This window comes from Stegostoma tigrinum, chromosome 15, assembly GCF_030684315.1.
Source record: "Stegostoma tigrinum isolate sSteTig4 chromosome 15, sSteTig4.hap1, whole genome shotgun sequence".
NCBI classification, from domain to species: domain Eukaryota; kingdom Metazoa; phylum Chordata; class Chondrichthyes; order Orectolobiformes; family Stegostomatidae; genus Stegostoma; species Stegostoma tigrinum.
Window position 1 is genome coordinate 39,703,288 of NC_081368.1, and position 18,781 is coordinate 39,722,068.

The following is an 18,781-nucleotide window of genomic DNA, read 5'->3' on the forward strand; positions in this document are numbered from 1 at the left end:
ACTCCCTTTCATATGATTCCAGGTATTAGGTCACACACTAGGGAGAAGTGATATCTGATACAGTATAGGTAGATGTTTACTGCCAATAATGTTCACTAAAGCCTTAGGTATTCATGCAAATCCCTCATGGAAAAGCCATGACTTTCTCTTTAGCCAGGAAAAGAGTTTGGATGGCTCCCAGAACTTTTAACTACAAGCATAACTTGCCTCTTGAGAATTAAGTAATTGTTTTTTCTCTTTTTCCAGGCTCTCAGTTATATTTCTACTTTAGTTTTACATTGGCAGTCAAAGTTACAGCTGAATTTGTTGTACTCTCAGTCAAAGCTCCCCTGTCTGCACTGACCTTGTCCATCTAGATAAATCCCATGGATTTACTCTGCCACTCTAGCAATCTGCACAACACTGTCACCTTGTGACAATGGAAACATTTGGGCCTTTGGACATTACTTCTGCTCTTACTATTTTCCTTTCTCACCTGAAGAGGAGATCTGGGCATTACCAGCTCTCCCTTCTCACCCCTGATCATTTTCACTCTTCCCTGTGTTCACTGCTATCAATGTCATGCCCTCTACACTGGGGAGACGAAACATAGACTGGATGACCGCTTTGCAAAACGCCGATGTTCTGTTTGCAAAAATTACCTTGACGATACTATTGTCCACTACTTCAACACATCACTGTGTTCCCATGCCAGCAACTCTGTCTTGGGCTTGCTGCAGTGTCGTAGCGAAGAGCAGCACCTCACTTACTGCTTGGAATCTTTGGAGTTTTCAGGCTTCAATGTCAAGTTCAATGATTTTAGGGCTTGACTACTTTCACGCATGTCCTTAGCCCAAACTCCCTGCAGCAGGCCTTGTCATCATATTGATAGTTTCCACAAACAACCCATTGTTGGTCGGCCACTAATGGTCCCCATTAGCAGCTAGTGATTCTCCCAGGCTTACTTTACCCATTCCTTGATCTGCCCAACTTTTTTTTCCTCTCTCTGTCGCGCTCTCTCTCTCTCTCTCAGCTCCATCTCTACCTATAGTTTATTCCAGTTCCCCTACACTCCACCCCCCCCGCCCACCATCCTTTTTGCAGCATATATACTAACCTTTCCTAACTACAATCTGTTCTGAGAAGGGTCTTTGCGCCTGAAATATTAATTCTGATTTGTCTCCATAACTGCTGTTAGATATGCTGAGTTTTTCCAGCAATTTCTGTTCATTAGTAATTGCAATGTTCATTTTGATGGGGTTATTTCATAATGCAGAACCTGATTATTGCTGAAAAAAGACTTTTTTTTTCAGGAGGAAAGGGTCAAACGTTTCAACCCGAAACATTAGCTCTGATTTCTCTTCACAGATGCTGCCAGACCTGGTGAACTTTTCCAGCAACTTCTGTTTTATTCCCATTTTGTACAAGGTTTTCATCTTGTACTTGGGCTAATGAAGAAATGCCAATGTAAAGGGAAACAATGTTTATACTGTATGAGAGGAGAATGTTGATCATTTGACAAATCTTGCAATAACAGCAATGCATAACATTTGAAGACTGATCACAATGTTTTCACAGATGACCACAAAACTTTGATATAGGAAAGGAGTTGAAGGCGAAATTGGTAGCAGACTGCAGAAAGTAGCAAAAACTGAGTAGATTTGCAAAATAGAAGAATAACCCATCCTATGCTATAGAGTATGCAATGAATTTGCAGAGTTTGTTGACAACTGTAATGCATGTAGAACTCAAGTGGTTATTCCCAAAGATCTGTGGCAACATGTATTGCATATTGCCCATCTGAAAAGGTCACCTTGGTGATGTGAAAATGAAGGAACTACCTTGTGATCTGGTGGTTACAAACAGATTGCCATATAAAAGCATTTATTTTAAAATGTGTAGTTTGTATTCATTTTACTCTATCTGTTCAAACACGTTATGACACACATCAAAGGCAGTCAGGACTTGAGCCTACAATTTCTGACAGGCACCACTACAGTTGGAAGCTACATATGAAAGGGTACACCTGCGTTTGAGCCAGAGGCCTCATGATCTTCAGTTAAATATTGTACCACTGTTATTTTTAAATCAACCTGCTCAGGAATGTTATGATAAATATCTGAGGCAGGTGGGACTTGAACCTTCTAGTTCTGAAGTAGGGACATACTTTCTGTTAGTTTGCCACAATTTTACATGTAGAATTATGTCCCACACCTCTACAACTGAATGCAGGCCCAACAGAAACTTGACAATGACTCAGAGTAGATACTTTCAGCAAAGTGCTAGCAGCCACTAGTATTCCAAGATTTTTGCTTGTGATTCATGATCAATATAGCAATTGCCAGGAAACTGCTGTAACAAATTTGATAATAACTAATGACTGAAGTGATTTTTCTGGACAAATTGTTTACGAAATGGGGTTTGCTACAGTCCATCACAACAGACAATGGCCCATAGTTTATTTACAGTTTAGTGAGTTCCAACAAGCCACAAAGTTCACCACAATTGAATGGTGGCATCAGGTATTCAACAGAGTGATCGAGGACATTGAGAGTCATAATGTCAAGAGAGGAGAACATTTGACCAATCCATTTATGTTCTGTTCACACAGCGATCTACACCACACTGAGTGAAAAGACACTGCTGAACTTAGAACTGCTCATAACTTTTGCATTCCATTGACAACTCCAAAATCATAAACGTTATCCAGCAGGAATTTCAGGGCAAAAGCAGGAAAAAAAATTACAAAGTAATAAAGTAAAGCAAAAGCATACTTTGACAAGCAAGCTGGGAATGATTATTTGAAATTAGAGATTGACTTTGCATCAAATGGTGAAATCACAATTGCAAACTTGCATCATCTCTGTCATATCCAAAACACATCACATAGTTGTTTGGTACTGACACTTGTGGGTGACAACAAAAAATAGAACGAAACATTCTGATTGCAGACTAGAACACTTCAAGGTCAGTGGCTATGACATCATTTCTTTTTACAATGAGCAACTGTGACATTCAAGACAATAAGGACTGCAGATGCTGGAAGCCAGAGTGTATAGGTGTGAGCTGGAAAAGCGCAGCAGGTCAGACAGCATCAGAAGAGCAGGAAAGTCAACATTTCCGGTTGAAACATTTTGGTAGTGAATTTCACAGATTCAACATCGTATCAGAGAAACAATTCTGCCCTGTCGGTTTAAATCTGCTGCTACTTATCTTAAAACCATGGCCTCTTGTTCTGGATTGCTCCTCAAGAGGAGTCTATTTTGTCAATCCCTTTAATATCTTATAAACCTCAATTAGATTTCTCATTCTCCAAAACAATGAACCGTTTAGGTCTAAACCGCTCAATCTCTCTTCATAAGTCAAATCCCTCATCTCTGGAATCAATCTGTGAAATTCCTCTGAACTACTTCCAATATAACTGTATCCTTCCTCAAGTGAGGGGACCAAAAATGTGTACAATACTTAGATGCAATTTCACTAATGCCTTGACCAATTGCAGCAACATTTACACTTTATTCCTTCAGCAATAAATACCAAAATTCCACTTGCCTTTCCTATTATCTGCTGTACCCACAATTTAGTTTTCTGTGATTTATGCAGGAGGGTGCCTAGATCTCTCTGTACTGAAGCACTCTGAAGTTTCTCTCCATTTTGATAAATTGTCTTTCTATGCTGCTGACTGTAATCTCTTACTTATCCATGTTAAACACAATCTGCCAGATTTTGGCCAATTTACTTAACCTATTCATTTTCTTTTTAATTTCACTGTTGCAACTTACTTTACCAATTATTTTAGTGTTATCTGCAAATTCGGCTATCGAACCTTCCATCCCTGCATCCAAGGCATAAACATAGATTGTTAATCGTTACAGCCCGAGGACCAAACACCAAGGTTCCTGCTAGTTACATCTTGCCAACCAGAAAAAGCCCCATTTATCCCAAATTTTTGCTTCCTGTTGGAAAGCAAACCCTCTATCCAAACTGATAAATTACCCTAACTCCATCTGATTCCAAATGTCTTGTTATTACTTCCTTAATAATGGATTCTAACAATTTCCCATTAACTGATGTTAAACTAATTGGTATATAGTTTCCTACTGTTTACCACCCTCCCTTTTTTTAATACGGGTGTTATATAAGCATTTTTTCCCCCAATGCACTGGAAGCTTTCTAGCATTCAGGGAATTTTGGATTCTTAGTGACAATATCTCAAAAGTCACCTTCATATCTTAAAGGTTATTGCTATGCACAGTGAAAGTGGCCAAGGTGAATCTAAAAGAATGACGTACACTTTTTTCCTTAGGGTGGTTTAATTTGATATAGGACTTTAGTTTAACAAATGGGAGAAGCAATAATGTTCCATTTTTCTACTTTAATTATATATCTATTGATTTATTTCTGTACTGTGACTGATTAGTTAAGCTTGGATGTGGTGACTGGAGATTAAAAAAATGACTAAAATGAGTCAAGTTGCTGTCAGCATCTCAGCAGACATTTTCAATCATTGAATGAAACATCTGTTACACACATACAAACCAGTGTATCATTTCTAAATATCTCTGAGGAATAAACCGAACACATGAATGCAGCAGATTGGTGGAATCATTTTGGAATTACTCTTCAAGTATTCTAGGTGGGAGCACAAACATGCAAAGGCAAATTAATAGACTGATTGATTAAGACAAACTTTGGCAGAGGTAGCTTAATCTGAGGATGTCTGAGACCATCTGCATGGGATTTTTGAAAATTCACTGTGTCTTTCTTAACATTGAAAGCCTACAAACTGTGAAGAAACAGGATACATGTGTAAAATCTCCAAATAGTACTGAACAGGCACAAAAATCTAATATATAATCTCATCTTTGAACTCAGGGATGTTGGAGTTCAAAATTGAAGAATTTATCACACAGAATCTTAGTCAAACAGCAACTGGGAGCCCAGCATTATGTTTAATTTTGGACACTTGAAAGTTCAGAAACTATATATTGTTCTTTGAAGGGTGTACCATACACACTCAGCAGGAAGATTACAGGGCGTAAAGAGTTAAAAAAATGAAGACCAGTTGCATAAGCTGGCATTGAATTCTAAGTTTAAAAATCAAGTGGTTATAAAATTGAAACATTTAAAGCCTGCATGCATAACAAAATATTTTCCCTTAGTGGGAAATCAAGAATAAATAGGCAAAGTGTTAAAACATAGGATTTTCAGGAGTGAAATTAGGAAACACTTTGCCATTTAAAGGGTTATGAGATATTAGCTTTTCTCTCATATGTTCTCCGTGTACGTGTTAATACTATTCCTCATCTTTCTATCTGGGCCTCTTGTCTGTTTAACTCCCCTGACTATTTATCTCCGTTCTTTTTCACTTTTTAATCTCTCTTTCTTGCTCCGTTTCTCACTTTATCGCCATCTCAGTCTCTTTCAAATCCGTCAATTTACTGTTTTTTCTACCTGTCAGCATGTTTTTCTCTTACTTTTCCCAATTCCTTTGTCTTCCTGCGCCCTGTCTTGATCTTCTTTCATTCACACAACACTTCTCTCTGATTCTCTGTCTGAATGCACGGAATTTGCCAGATGGCAGTCTGAGTCCGGTTCTGTTTTTGCTGGAATGTCTTGAATGGAGCAGTCGCGGGTTTGCCAACGGAATTAAATCTGAACAGCACAGCAGCAGCAGCGCCATTGGGAGCAGGAAGGAGACGATAGCAAAGCGCCGAATGAAAATTCTCACAAATCCTGTCGATTGCAAAGTACCGCTCGATGAATGCAGTCACTCCTTGGTATAATGGGGTAGGAGTGTGGAGATTTAAAGGAAACTCAACAATGGTTCACAGAGAAGGTGCAGTGTAGCATCTTTATAAAATACAGTACTTGATGTTTATTTTCTCTTGGACTCTCCCTGCCACGTGTGTTTTGTTAGTTTGCACGAAATGTACAACTCGGCGTGAGTAACCGTTTGTTTTAACACTTTTTAACCAATGAGAACAAAATCGGACTCTTCACTCGTCAAATCTCTAATCTTAGCGTCCTGATTTTTGAGGCTAATTAATACACAAGGTCAACCATCTGTGAATATTGACGGAGGTTGCTAGTTACCATGATTGTGCTTGGCATTTTTAAATCTGTTTGCAAGTTAGACACGAGCGGACATAACTTGTTTGATACTTGGGTGTAAGATTTCTGATAATTTTCTCCCAGCTGTTAACATACGGAAAGGCAGAGCAACAACTCGCGAGTAGAAGTTTGGGAATATTTTTATTGTGTGCAAATTTTTTTTTGTTTCTCACATGCATTTAATATTTATTGTTGAAAGCCCACGTGCTCCACAGATTATGTTTCTCCGTTGTGGAGAATACATTTTGAGTAAACTAGCAAGATTAAGTTTGGCCTGGACACATGATAAATTGTTGTTAACACAGCTGAAGGGAGAAACAAATTATGTTTTATTGATGTTTTGCCTTTTTATAGATAGGCTAATCTCACTTGAAGTATGGTTGTTGACTAATTAACTTGGATTGGGTTTTACAGCTCAGGCTGCGTATATAATCGATCCATAAAGCTTGTGTGTTTTAATAGAAAATGTAATTATAGTAGTATAAATCAGGACAGCGTAATGCTATGATTCCAGTGCAATGAATTTCCATGTTGGCCTTTAAACTAGGACAGGTGCTAAACAAAAACTAAGAGTTTAGTTTCCTCACACGCTCCCCCCCCCCTCCCCAGCCCTCAGCGTAGTATCTTTCCAACCCAATCCTTCCTATGTGCTACTTTTATGTATTATTTTATGTCCCGTTTATAATATTTTATTGGTCAAGGGGTTACATTTGCCTTTGAGTGATAATCTACTAGAATCCATAACATGGGTTGATATTACCTTCCTTTAATGAAAGGTGAGGTAATCGTGAACACTCGACAAAGAATATTAAAATTAATGCGATTCCCGATTCGTACGAAATTATTTGAAGAAAGATGATTTGTTTGACTTTTTTCAAGTGATTTCTGCCAAAAATTAATGTAAATGGAATTAAGGTGGTCATTGGCAAGAATAGAGAGCTGGTGGACAACAAATAACGAGTCGGGAGAAAAGGAAGTTTCTCAGACTGAAAAAATTGTTGTTGATGGAGTTCCTTTGGAACTCTGTTGAAGAGTTAGAGCTGACTCCTTACAGTGTGGAAACAGACGCTTCAGCCCAAGTCCGCACCAACTCTTCAGCATCCCCCTGTAACCCACATAATCTACACATCCCTGAGCACTATAGTATAGCCACTCAACCTAACCTGCACATCTTTGGACTGTGGAAGGAATCCGGTGCACCCGGAGGAAACCCACGCAGACACGGGGAGACAATGTGCAAACTCCACACAGACAGTCACCCAAGGGTGGAACCAAACCCAGGTCGCTGCTGCTGTGAGGCTGCAGTGTTAGTCACTGTGCCACTACTTCCATTCGATAAAATAACGAATGATAGACACATTGAAATTTGACAAATCTACCAAATTGGGAGATTTTGCAAATTGTAATAAGGATTGTGAAAGATAGTAGAGACACAATTAGCTATCAGATGGGCAGATATACAACAGATGCAATTTAGTGTATCAGACACTATGTAGTTTTGAAATAAGAATGGAGAAATAGGCATGTGGACCAAGTCAGCCTTTTATGGAGTTGTAGAGTACTGCAGCATGGAGATAGGCCCTTTGACCCTAACTGGTCTATGCTGACCAAAATGTCCATCCAAACTAACCCCATTTCCCTACACTTGGTCCATATCATTCCAAACCTTTTCTATCCACATCTAAATGCCTTCTAAATGTTGTTAATGCACCTGCCTCAGCCACTTCTGCTGGCAGCCTATTCCATATGCGTACCACCCTCTGTGTAAAAGAGTTGCCCCTCAGGTTTCCATGTATTCTTTCCTCTCTCACCTTAAACTGATGCCCTCTGGTCCTTGATTCCCCAATCCTGGGAAAAGGACTGAGTGTGTTCACCCTATCCATGCCTCTCGTGATCTTATGCACTCCTATAGATCCCCCTTCAGTCTCCTCCACTGTGAAGAAAAATGTCCTAGCTTGTCCAACCTCTCCCGATAACTCAGTCCCTTGAATCCTGGAAACATCCTTGTAAATTTCTTCTGCACTCTTTCCAGTTTAATAACATCATTCTTATAGCAAGGAGACCAAAACTAAACAGAATACTCCAAGTGTGGCCTCACCGATGTCCTATAGAACTGCAACATAACTTCTTAACTGTATACTCAGTGCCTTGACTGATGAAGGCCATTGTGCCAAAAGCCATCTTACTGCCCTGTCTACCTGTGACTCCACTTTCTGAGTTCTGAGGAAGGGTCACCAGACCAGAAACGTTAACTCTGTTTTCTTCTCCACAGATGCTGCCAGACCTGCTGAGCTTTCCCAGCAACTTTGTTTTTGTTCCTACTGTATGGAACCTTATCAAAGGCCTTACTGACATCCATATAGACTACATCTACTGCCCTCCCCTCATCAATCTTCCTGGTCACTTCATCAAAGAGCTCTAACAATTTGTGAAGCATGATCTCCCACACACAAAGCTGTGCTGACTACTCTTAATCAAACACTGTCTTTCCAAATGCAACAACCATCTTCTGAACACCTTCAGAGGATTACGTATGTCAGTGCACTATGTCCTTCTTCCATACCCAGCTAGGAATGAAAAATTGGTGTTGCTACAGTATAAAGAATTTGTTCGTCAAATGCTTTCTGAAGTTGTCCCAGGTGTGCTTTAAAAAAACCAGACTGCAGTCTTTGTTTCTGTTGTTAGATCCAGAAAAGCCTGCACTTTGCATTAATGATCACAGCGTGGGATTTACAGCACATATTTACACAGTGAGATCAAAAATGACTCTTGTGCTCCTCTGGACTTGATTTTTCAAAGTAATTGGGGGAAACTGTTTTCCTAGCAAAAGGGTTGCAGGAATTTTCTTAAACCAATTCACCAACTGGAGAATTATTTTTGGTGAAAATTGGTAGGAAACAATCTTAAAGCTTCTTGCTTATCACCCTAAGTTGATAACAAACCAAAAATTTGGAATCAGAATTTAGTGCTATGTATATTAATTTATAAAGCATTTAAAATAAAACTGTAGATTAATAAGTATTAATAACTATCAATAATGATTAATGTTGTTATTGTTTGCATTTAAATAGGACTGAGAACCTAATCCCACTTTTTAGGATAGATGAGAAGAAAGGGAAAGAGAATAACTATAGTGCTAGAAATTGAGGATACCTTAATGTTAAGATATAATAAATGTTGATAGAGTTAAGAACAAGATAGTACAAATCATGGTTCATATTACTGAGATAGAAAGGTCTTAATCAGTTTCAAAAGCTATGTGAGAAAAATAGGAAAACTGTCGGATGGCAGGAAAGACTGGAATAAAATTCATAGTGATAATGGGAACTGCAGATGCTGGAGAATCCAAGATAATAAAGTGTTAAGCTGGATGAACACAGCAGGCCAAGCAGCATCTCAGGAGCACAAAAGCTGACGTTTCAGGCCTAGACCCTTCATCAGAGAGGGGGATGGGGAGAAGGTTCTGGAAAAAATAGGGAGAGAGGGGGAGGCGGACCGAAGATGGAGAGAAAAGAAGATAGGTGGAGAGGAGAGTATAGGTGGGGAGGTAGGGAGGGGATAGGTCAGTCCAGGGAAGACGGACAGGTCAAGGAGGTGGGATGAGGTTAGTAGGTAGGAAATGGAGGTGCAGCTTGGGGTGGGAGGTAGGGATGGGTGAGAGGAAGAACAGGTTAGGGAGGCAGAGGCAGGCTGGGCTGGTTTTGGGATGCAGTGGGTGGAGGGGAAGAGCTGGGCTGGTTGTGTGGTGCAGTGGGGGGAGGGGACAAACTGGGCTGGTTTAGGGATGCGGTGGGGGAAGGAGAGATTTTGAAGCTGGTGAAGTCCACATTGATACCATTGGGCTGCAGGGTTCCCAAGCGGAATATGAGTTGCTGTTCCTGCAACCTTCATGTGGCATCATTGTGGCACTGCAGGAGGCCCATGATGGACATGTCATCTAAAGAATGGGAGGGGGAGTTGAAATGGTTTGCGACTGGGAGGTGCAGTTGTTTATTGCGAACCGAGTGGAGGTGTTCTGCAAAGCTGTCCCCAAGTCTCCGCTTGGTTTCCCCAATGTAGAGGAAGCCACACTGGGTACAATGGATACAGTATACCACATTGGCAGATGTGCAGGTGAACATCTGCTTAATGTGGAAAGTCATCTTGGGGCCTGGGATAGGGGTGCAGGAGGAGGTGTGGGGGCAAGTGTAGCATTTCGTGCAGTTGCAGTGGAAGGTGCCGGGTGTGGTGGGGTTGGAGGGCAGTGTGGAGCGACCAAGGGAGTCACGGAGAGAGTGTTCTCTCCGGAAAGCAGACAAGGGTGGGGATGGAAAAATGTCTTGGGTGGTGGGGTCGGATTGTAGATGGCGGAAGTGTCAGAGGATGATGCGTTGTATCCGGAGGTTGGTGGGGTGGTGTGTGAGAACGAGGGGGATCCTGTTTGGGCGGTGGTGGTGGGGGCGGGGTGTGAGGGATGTGTTGCAGGAAATGCGGGAGACGCGGTCAAGGACGTTCTCGACCACTGTGGGGGGAGATTTGCGATCCTTGAAGAACTTGGACATCTGGGATGTGCGGGAGTGGAATGCCTCATTGTGGGACCAGATGCGGTGGAGGCGGAGGAATTGGGAATAGGGGATGGAATTTACATTCTTTACACACATATTCACTTCCTCCACTACACAGTGCACAGTAGCAGACATTGTGACATCTGAGATGAAGCACTGCAACAATTTGCCTAGGCTGCTTTGACAGACTTTCCAAACTCCTGAACTCTTCCATCTAGAAGGGCAAGGGCAGCAGAAATTTGGGAGCACCACCAGAACCAAGTTCCCCTCCAAGCTACACACCAACCTGAAATGAAACTGTTGTGGTTGTTTTTCGTCACAGAGTCAAAACTTGCAATTCTCTTAATAATAGAGAGGGATATTGGGAGGTCTACACTACTTGCACTGCAGATATTCGAGGCAGCAGTTCACCACAACCATCTGTAGTAAAAGTAAGGATGAGCTACCCTTTGAATGATAAACATCCCCCATGAATGAATTTTAAAAGCCTTCCAGTCACTGGGACTTCACTGTAACTTCTATGATTTAAATTAGCCTCTTTCTCTCAGGTGGTGACCTTCATATGCAGGCAAAATTAGTGAGAGACATGAAAGCATAAACCCCTACCATCTTCAACCTCTGTCAGCCCTGTAGTTTTTGGTCCAACAAGTTAAAATGCATTACTTGATTTAATTCTTGGAAATTAAGTATGGACAATAACTAATGAGAGAGCTGGGAATAAATTTGAATAGTACTCATAAAATATTCAAATTCAAGATAAGAATAGAAAATATTCATGAAATGTCAGCTATAAATTGTGGTAAGCCATAAGGAGCCAAGAGAGATAACAAGGAACCAGGTCTAAATCAAATGAACAGGAAACTTAGCAAAGACAGACTTTCAATTATCTAGTGCTTTTCATTACCTTAAGTTATCCTGAAATGTTTTACAGCCTAATAAGCCCTATGGAAGTGTAATCACTGTTTTTGTAAAAGAAATGCAGTCAGTTTGCTCACAGCATGCTCCTAGAAAACAGTTATATGATAATGAACAAATAATCTGATTTAGTGACATTGTTTAAGAGATAAATATTATCCAGGACAGTGGTAAAAACTCCCCTGTTGCTCTACATGTGGTCTGTCATAACCACTTGAGAGGGAAAGCATTAACAGTGGAAAATTCTTCAAATATGAATTGGATGGAAAACAAGATAAATATATTTTTATAAAGTGTAAAATGGGGGATTTAAAAAAGTTACTAGAGTCTGTAAGTAAAATAGACCTTGAAGAGAAGGGCAGATGATAAATTTTGAGCTAAAATTGTTATTGTACAAGGGCTTGTGTATACAAAGATTTTACCACTACTAGTTTCTTCAAAGCATTATATACTTCGGGGCTCTTATTTATGCATCATTGGCCGTACATTCTATGCTGTTGTAAAGTGGTTTGAATTATTTAATATCAACTTAATCATACATGTTATAATGTATCTTTGGGGTAGGCGGGGCTAAATTCTGACCTTCTGGGTCAGAGGAATGGACGCTACCATTATGGTTTATGTGCAGTCTCCATATATCTGATGGTTCACTGCAAATCTAATGTGGTGACATTAGATATGAATTTGATATAAATTCAAATTCTCTAAATTTGTCATAATCAATAATGAAAGTAGCTTGATGCTGGATTTTGGCGATCCACATGGATTCTGGAAGGATAAATTGGTCACCTTCTGATGGTGCACAATGGGGAACAGCAAGTAAAGAAGTATGGATATACATTATGCAGATTTAACAAAGGTAGACAGGTATAAAGAAGGAGATGGCCAACATAATTTTGGAGTAAATGTCAAAGGCTTAATTGGCCAATTCTGCAATCGTTTTCACTAACATAGTGTGTTACGGGATCTTCAAAACTATCTGCAAGTTAGAACAAGACACTCAAAAATATGATCTAAATGAAACAACCAGTGGAAATCAAACTGGACAGGTTAACAAGAACACAGTACTTCATGGGAGATAGTAAGAATTGTCGATGTTGGAGTTAGAGATAACACAGTGTGGAGCTGGAGGAAGCCAGCAGGCCAGGCAACATCAGAGGAACAGGAAAGTAGACGTTTCAGGTCAGGACCCTTCTTCAGAAATTTCTGAAGAAGGGTCCCGACCCGAAATGTCAGCTTTCCTGTTCCTCTGATGCTGCCTGGCCTGCTGTGTTCCTCCAGCTCCACACTGTATTATCACCGTACTTCATGGATTGTTTAAAAGTACCGATGTAATTATAACGAATGTAAAAAGTGGAATGAAGGTGAAAAGCTCATTAGAAACAATATGAAAATAAACTAGCAGAAATTATGAAGTAGGTAGAAGGGATTTTTACAAATATATTAGAAAAAGAAGTATAGTTCTGGAAAAATGAGGTCCATCTGTAAAATACCAATTATAGATAAAGAAGATATGTTGGAAAATGTAAATATTTGTCACCTGCTTTTACAACTGATGGTTGAAGTGAGGCTAGATGGGGGAGGGCACGGAACTACCGGGAGAAAAAAACTAGATACCTAATTTTGCTTTGAAAAACAGTATAGAACTTGAAATGGGAGAATCTTTGAATCTGGGCCAAAAGGAATACTATTTGCAAATTTTCAACATGGGAACCACATTGTGGGATTACAGAACAAGGATCGGTGCTGGCTCCACCAGATTTTTTGTCATTTATATCAACGATTTGAATATGAATATAGGAGGAATAGTTCATAAGTTTTCAGATGACATCAAAATTGGTGGTGTAGTGGACAGTGAAGAAGATTATCTCGAAGTACAATAGGACCTTGATCAGAAGAGACAATGGACTGAGGAGTGGCAGATGGAATTTAGTTTAGATAAATGTAGGGTGTTGCCTTTTAATAAGGCAAATTAATGGTAGGGCACTGGGGAGTGTTGCCAAACAAAGAGACCTTGGAGTGCAGATTCATAGTTTCTTGAAAGTGGAGTCGCAGGTAGATAGAATAGTAAAGATGTGTTTGGTATGCTTGCCTTTATAGATCAGTGAATTGAGTACAGGACTTGGAAATGTCATGCAGATGTACAGGACATTGGTTAGGCTGCTTTTGGAATACTACGTTCAGTTCTGGTCTCCCTGATATAGGAAAGACGTAGTTAAACTTGAAAGTATGCTGAAAAGATTTGCAAAGATGTTATCAGGGTTGGAAAGTTTGAGCGCTTAAGAGAGAGGCTGAATCAGCTGGTGCTATTTTCCCTGGAACATTGGAAGTTGAGGGGCTTTACCATGAGAAGCATGGATAGGATGAATAGCCAGAGTCATTTTCCCAGGGTAGATTCAAAATAAAAAGGGCATAAGTTCAAGTTGAGAGTGGGAAAATATAAAAAGCACCTAAGGGGCAATTCTTTCACACAGAGGGTGGTGCGTGTATGGATGAGTTGCCACAGGACGTGTTGGAGACTGGTGCAATAACAGCATTTAAAAGGCATCTGGATGGGTATATGAATAGGAATAGAGAATATGGCCCACATGCAGGCAAATAGGACTAGATTAATTTAGGATATCTGTTTGGCATGGATGATTCAGACTGAAGGCTCTGTTTCTCCACTGTGTATCTCCATGACTCTACAACTGCTAATGAAGATTGATCTAATGTTAGTTATGGAGAAATTCCTGTGGCTGCATTCCCTCTTTACCTCCTTCCTTTAAATTCCTCTTGAATTGTACCTATGACCAAATTCTTGATCAAAATAATCTCCTTTGCTTCAATTGCTTTTTATAACAGCAATACTGCAAATCGTGTGATTCTTTTCTAAACTGAAATGTTCTACATGCATGCAACTGATTTTATTCCCTTCAAAAGATTTCACTTGAAAGACTCTCCAAAAGGTCAGGGTTTACACTGATATTTTTGCCCAAGGCCACTTCTGCATTTGGATTGTGCAGTCTGAGCGCGTGCAGGTTATAATTTCCCAGAATGCAGCAGCTCCAGTCAGTCAGGAGCTTTCTAGCAGTTTCAGCTTAACTGTTGCTGTAAGGAAACCCGGAAGACAACTTTACAATTTTTTATTCAGGTAGAAGTTTGATTACATAGCTATTATAATTTTTGCTTATGGTCCACAAAGTCCAGAAACTGCATTAAGCTCAGCAACAGATGGTGTTTTTCATCATAATTGAGTTTACTTGAAACAATCAGCTTGCAATTAACTTCACTAGTTATCACCTGGTATATTGCAAGATAACAACATTCTCATTTTTACAGGTGTCGACTGTCGTCACTTTTCATTTTATTCATTTGGTTACAGTTAGACAAAAATGGATTTTCAAAAATCTCTAGTTGCAGCCTGTATTTTGTTACAGTATTTGGAGTTAGTTTTTAGATATTTTTGGCAATGAAAGACTGCTGAGGGATACAGGTGAATGTAGACACACACATGATCAGCCGGCAGAGCAAATACTGTGTTCATGAAGATCCCTTAAAGTCACAGGCTATGGATATCATACACACAATTTGCCAAATTCTCCTCTTCACACCTTTGTCCACAATGCAGTCAGAGTCATACTTCCTTGATCCCATAACTGCAGACAGACAACAGGTGATTATATGAATGTCACACTGCAAGGAACCATCCTGTCAGTGTTATTTGATAGTTGGTTAAGATATCCTTATCTCTTGCACTACACTTCCCAATCTGCCATAAGTGCAGCCTGTTTGGCCTCTGAGTAAAGATTTCTTTTCCCTGTCAGTGCCTTATGGGAATGATTGACTATTTTAAATTTCTGCTTAATTTGGTCTTCTCTGTGATGTGTTTTGGTTAGTATGTCAATTTGTTGGTTAAATAAGGATAATAATTTGAATATATTTTTATGTAAATATAATAAATCACAAGGAGTGATATATCAACTGTTAGGGCCATATCATCATAGAGATTTACAACACAGAAAACAGCTTATCAACTCTGTGCCAGTCTAAGACAAGCACCTAACCACTATAATCCATTTTTTAGTGCTCGGCCCATAATCCAAATGCATACGTAAATACTTCTTAAAGTTTGAGGATTTGTGCTTCTACCACCCTAACAGACAGGGAGTTCCAAATCCCCACCACCCTCTGGGTTACATTGTCTTCCTCATGTTCCCTCTGGACATCCTGCCCCTTATGTTAAATCTATGCCCCCAGTCATTGATCCCTCCACCAAGAGGAAAAGTTTCCTCATATCTACCTTATAGATGCCCCTCAAGTTTATACAACTCAATTATGTCCTCTCTCAATTTCATATGCTGCAAAAGGGAAACAACTGTAGTCTATCCAAACTGTCTTCATAGCCAGGCAACGTCCTGGTAAAGATAACCAAGTATGAAGCTGGATGAAATTTATTTCAGAACCCTCTCCCCATCCCCCTTTTCTGATGAAGGGTCTAGGCCCGAAACGTCAGCTTTTGTGCTCCTGAGATGCTGTTTGGCCTGCTGTGTTCATCCAGCCCCACACTTTGTTATCTTGGATTCTCCAGCTTCTGCAGTTCCCATTATCTCTGATCACAATTTTAAACTTCCTGGTAAATCTCTATTGCACCCTCTCGAGCATAATCATATCCCTCCTATAATGTGGATTCTAGAATGGCACACAAATCCCCAGCTGTGGCCCAACCAACATTTTACACAGTTCCAGCCTTACTTCCCTTCCCTTAAACTCTGTGCCTTTGCTGATAAAGGCAAGAACCCACATGTTGTGTTATCCACTTTACCTGCTACCTTAAAGGACTAGTGCTCATTCACACCAAGGCCCCTCTGATCTTCAGTGCTTCCCAAAATCCTACTATTTGTCATTATTTCCTCGCCTTGCTTGTCCTGCCCAACTGCCCTACCTTGCACTTATCCAAATTGAAATCCGTTCAAAAGAAGAAAAGAACAAGGAACAATACATCAGGAAGGAGAAGGTCTTTAGGCCCAGCAAGCCTGCACCAATGCATGGCACCTTTTATAGACTAAAGGCTTTGGCACCACGTGGTCCATATCCCTCAGATCACTGCTCAGTGCTGATTAGGCAGCACTTTAACTATAAAGCACACCATTCAGAAGCTGAGAAAGACAAGATACTTGGCAATTCCTCTAGCTCTTCCATGCGCCATGTACAATCAGTTGAATCATGTCTTCAATACTATAATCCAAAGAAAATTACAACACTAGAAGTAGACATGTCACAAATATGCCTTAGTACATGCCTTCTTCTAAATGACAAACCTGTTAGATCAAAAATATCTATTGACCATGCAGGCAAATTATTTCATTACCAAGTGTGAAACTCTCCTATTCGTCTTCAGGATCACAAAGTTCCATACATGCTTATTCAATAAATTGTTTACTGTTGAGAGAGACCATTAGCCTTTGGAAATTATCTGGCCAAAGCTACTTACAAAGGTATTTTCTCAACTCAAAGATTACTCATTAAAATGTAAAGTTATAACTGTGACATCAGGTAGAAAGGTAAAAGCCAGGCTGATGAAGTGTATGTAAGCTTAGAGGATGTAGAGAATGTCTAACAGATTGATCTGAAGTGTATTGGTCATCATCTGGAAAAAATTGGCAAGCTAGTGAAGACTCAAGCGACATGTCGGGAACAAACCAGATGTGCCGCTATTACAACAAATATTCTGTTCTGTCCACCAAAGAATTTGGATTTGTGTTGAGAAAGAGTGTTTGGGAGAAATGGACATTGGATTAGCTAAAGTAGAACTTTATCAATGAAGGCCTGTGTCATTTCCCATCCTTTCTGCTAGCTTCTGCTGACATATCACCATTTAGCTTTCCAAAGCTAATCTGCCTGCTGGCTGGGTCACAGCTGTGATGCATGACGGAATGGAAGTTGCAGTACAAATTGCATGGGACTTGCAGATACATACTACGAATGAGCCGCATATGTTCTGTGCAATTGTGGCATCACTTATCGCCAAAATACTCCATTGCACAGAACTGTTGTAATAAGTAATTGTTGTAATTGAGTTGTGTTGTAAGTGTATTTGAGCTTTTTTTAAAAATCGTAAATAATCTCTTAAAACAGACAGGTTAGCTCCATCGAGAATAATTTTGCACATTCTAATTGAGTTAACTTCAAACATGAAGGCTATTTATGTGAATTGACAGGACATCCTCAGTCATAGGCTGTATTCAAATAGGCAAACATTTTCCCACAGGCGACTGTTTCTACAGTGATTAAACGCACATTGAACTACTGAGATGGAATTTAACCTCCTACGTACATGACTCATCATTATGAAGGTTTTGAATGTAATCTTCTGATTTGCATCCTAAGTATATGATGTCACTATTTCTAAGTCTTTCTGGATGTAACTGTGGTTAAGGTTAGATTGGTGTTCTGGCCCAAAAAGACAGAAAAAAAAATACACCATGTCTGTTAGTATCTGAAGAGTTAAACGTTTCTAGTGCAGACCTTTCTTCTGAGTTACAGGTTACGTGACAAGTATCTAGAACATTACAATACAGATGCATGCTATTTTTCTCTGCAAACCTGTGCTGGCCTTTTTCTCTATGTCAGCCACCTGGTCAAATTCCATTTTTCTACTTAGTCTCCAAACCTGCTAATGTTCCTTTATAAAGCAATTGGTTAATTACCCCCAAAAAGAATTTAGTTTAAACATTTCACATCCTAGTGTATCTAAGGAGTTTTTCTTACTCTCTGATTTATTTACTTTTGTTATGATATCATCTTTTATTGTTCTTACTCTTGTCTCAATGATCAATGGAAATACAAAATTTTTACCAGGTAATCCTGAAGACCTCTCTCAAGTTATTCCTTAATATCCTCAGTTCCAAATTGAATTGCCTAAACTTTACATTTCTTTAACCTGGTTATGTAACAAAATATTTGCACCTGAAATGATAACCAATTTTTCTCCTCTTGACAGCTATCAAACTTAGAACAAATTTCCTCAAACCAACTATTTCTTAATACAGCATAGGTAGGTTCTTTATGAAGAAAATACTGTGGCTTAAGGCTACTGCTACAGATATTAGTATCCTTAATAAGGATTGCTGTAAGTATGTTTTGTTCAATAAAAAGGCCTTCACACTATGCGTATTTAAATTAGATTTTACTATGGTAAATAGTTGTAGAAAGTGTTCCAGTTTTTTATGGGATAAGATGTTCCAGAT

At 39.6% G+C, this 18,781-nt stretch overlaps 1 protein-coding gene and 1 long non-coding RNA gene across 5 annotated transcripts in view; one reads left to right on the forward strand and one right to left on the reverse strand.

Moving 5' to 3' along the window:
• The window catches only part of LOC132210572 (uncharacterized), a 29,351-nt gene extending 23,685 nt beyond the window's left edge, over positions 1-5,666 (reverse strand). Inside the window, exon 1 of the long non-coding RNA XR_009446709.1 lies at positions 5,457-5,666. This is a non-coding gene — a long non-coding RNA (uncharacterized LOC132210572). The remainder of the gene's footprint in view (positions 1-5,456) is intronic.
• The window catches only part of dlg3 (discs, large homolog 3 (Drosophila)), a 483,556-nt gene continuing 470,432 nt past the window's right edge, over positions 5,658-18,781 (forward strand). For 3 of the 4 annotated variants that reach the window (XM_059651426.1, XM_059651427.1, XM_059651428.1), the window contains exon 1: positions 5,658-5,818. In XM_059651426.1, the coding sequence (XP_059507409.1) occupies positions 5,740-5,818 (79 nt within the window). In that variant the 5' untranslated portion in view covers positions 5,658-5,739. The remainder of the gene's footprint in view (positions 5,819-18,781) is intronic. The other variant, XM_059651429.1, reaches the window with a different exon arrangement.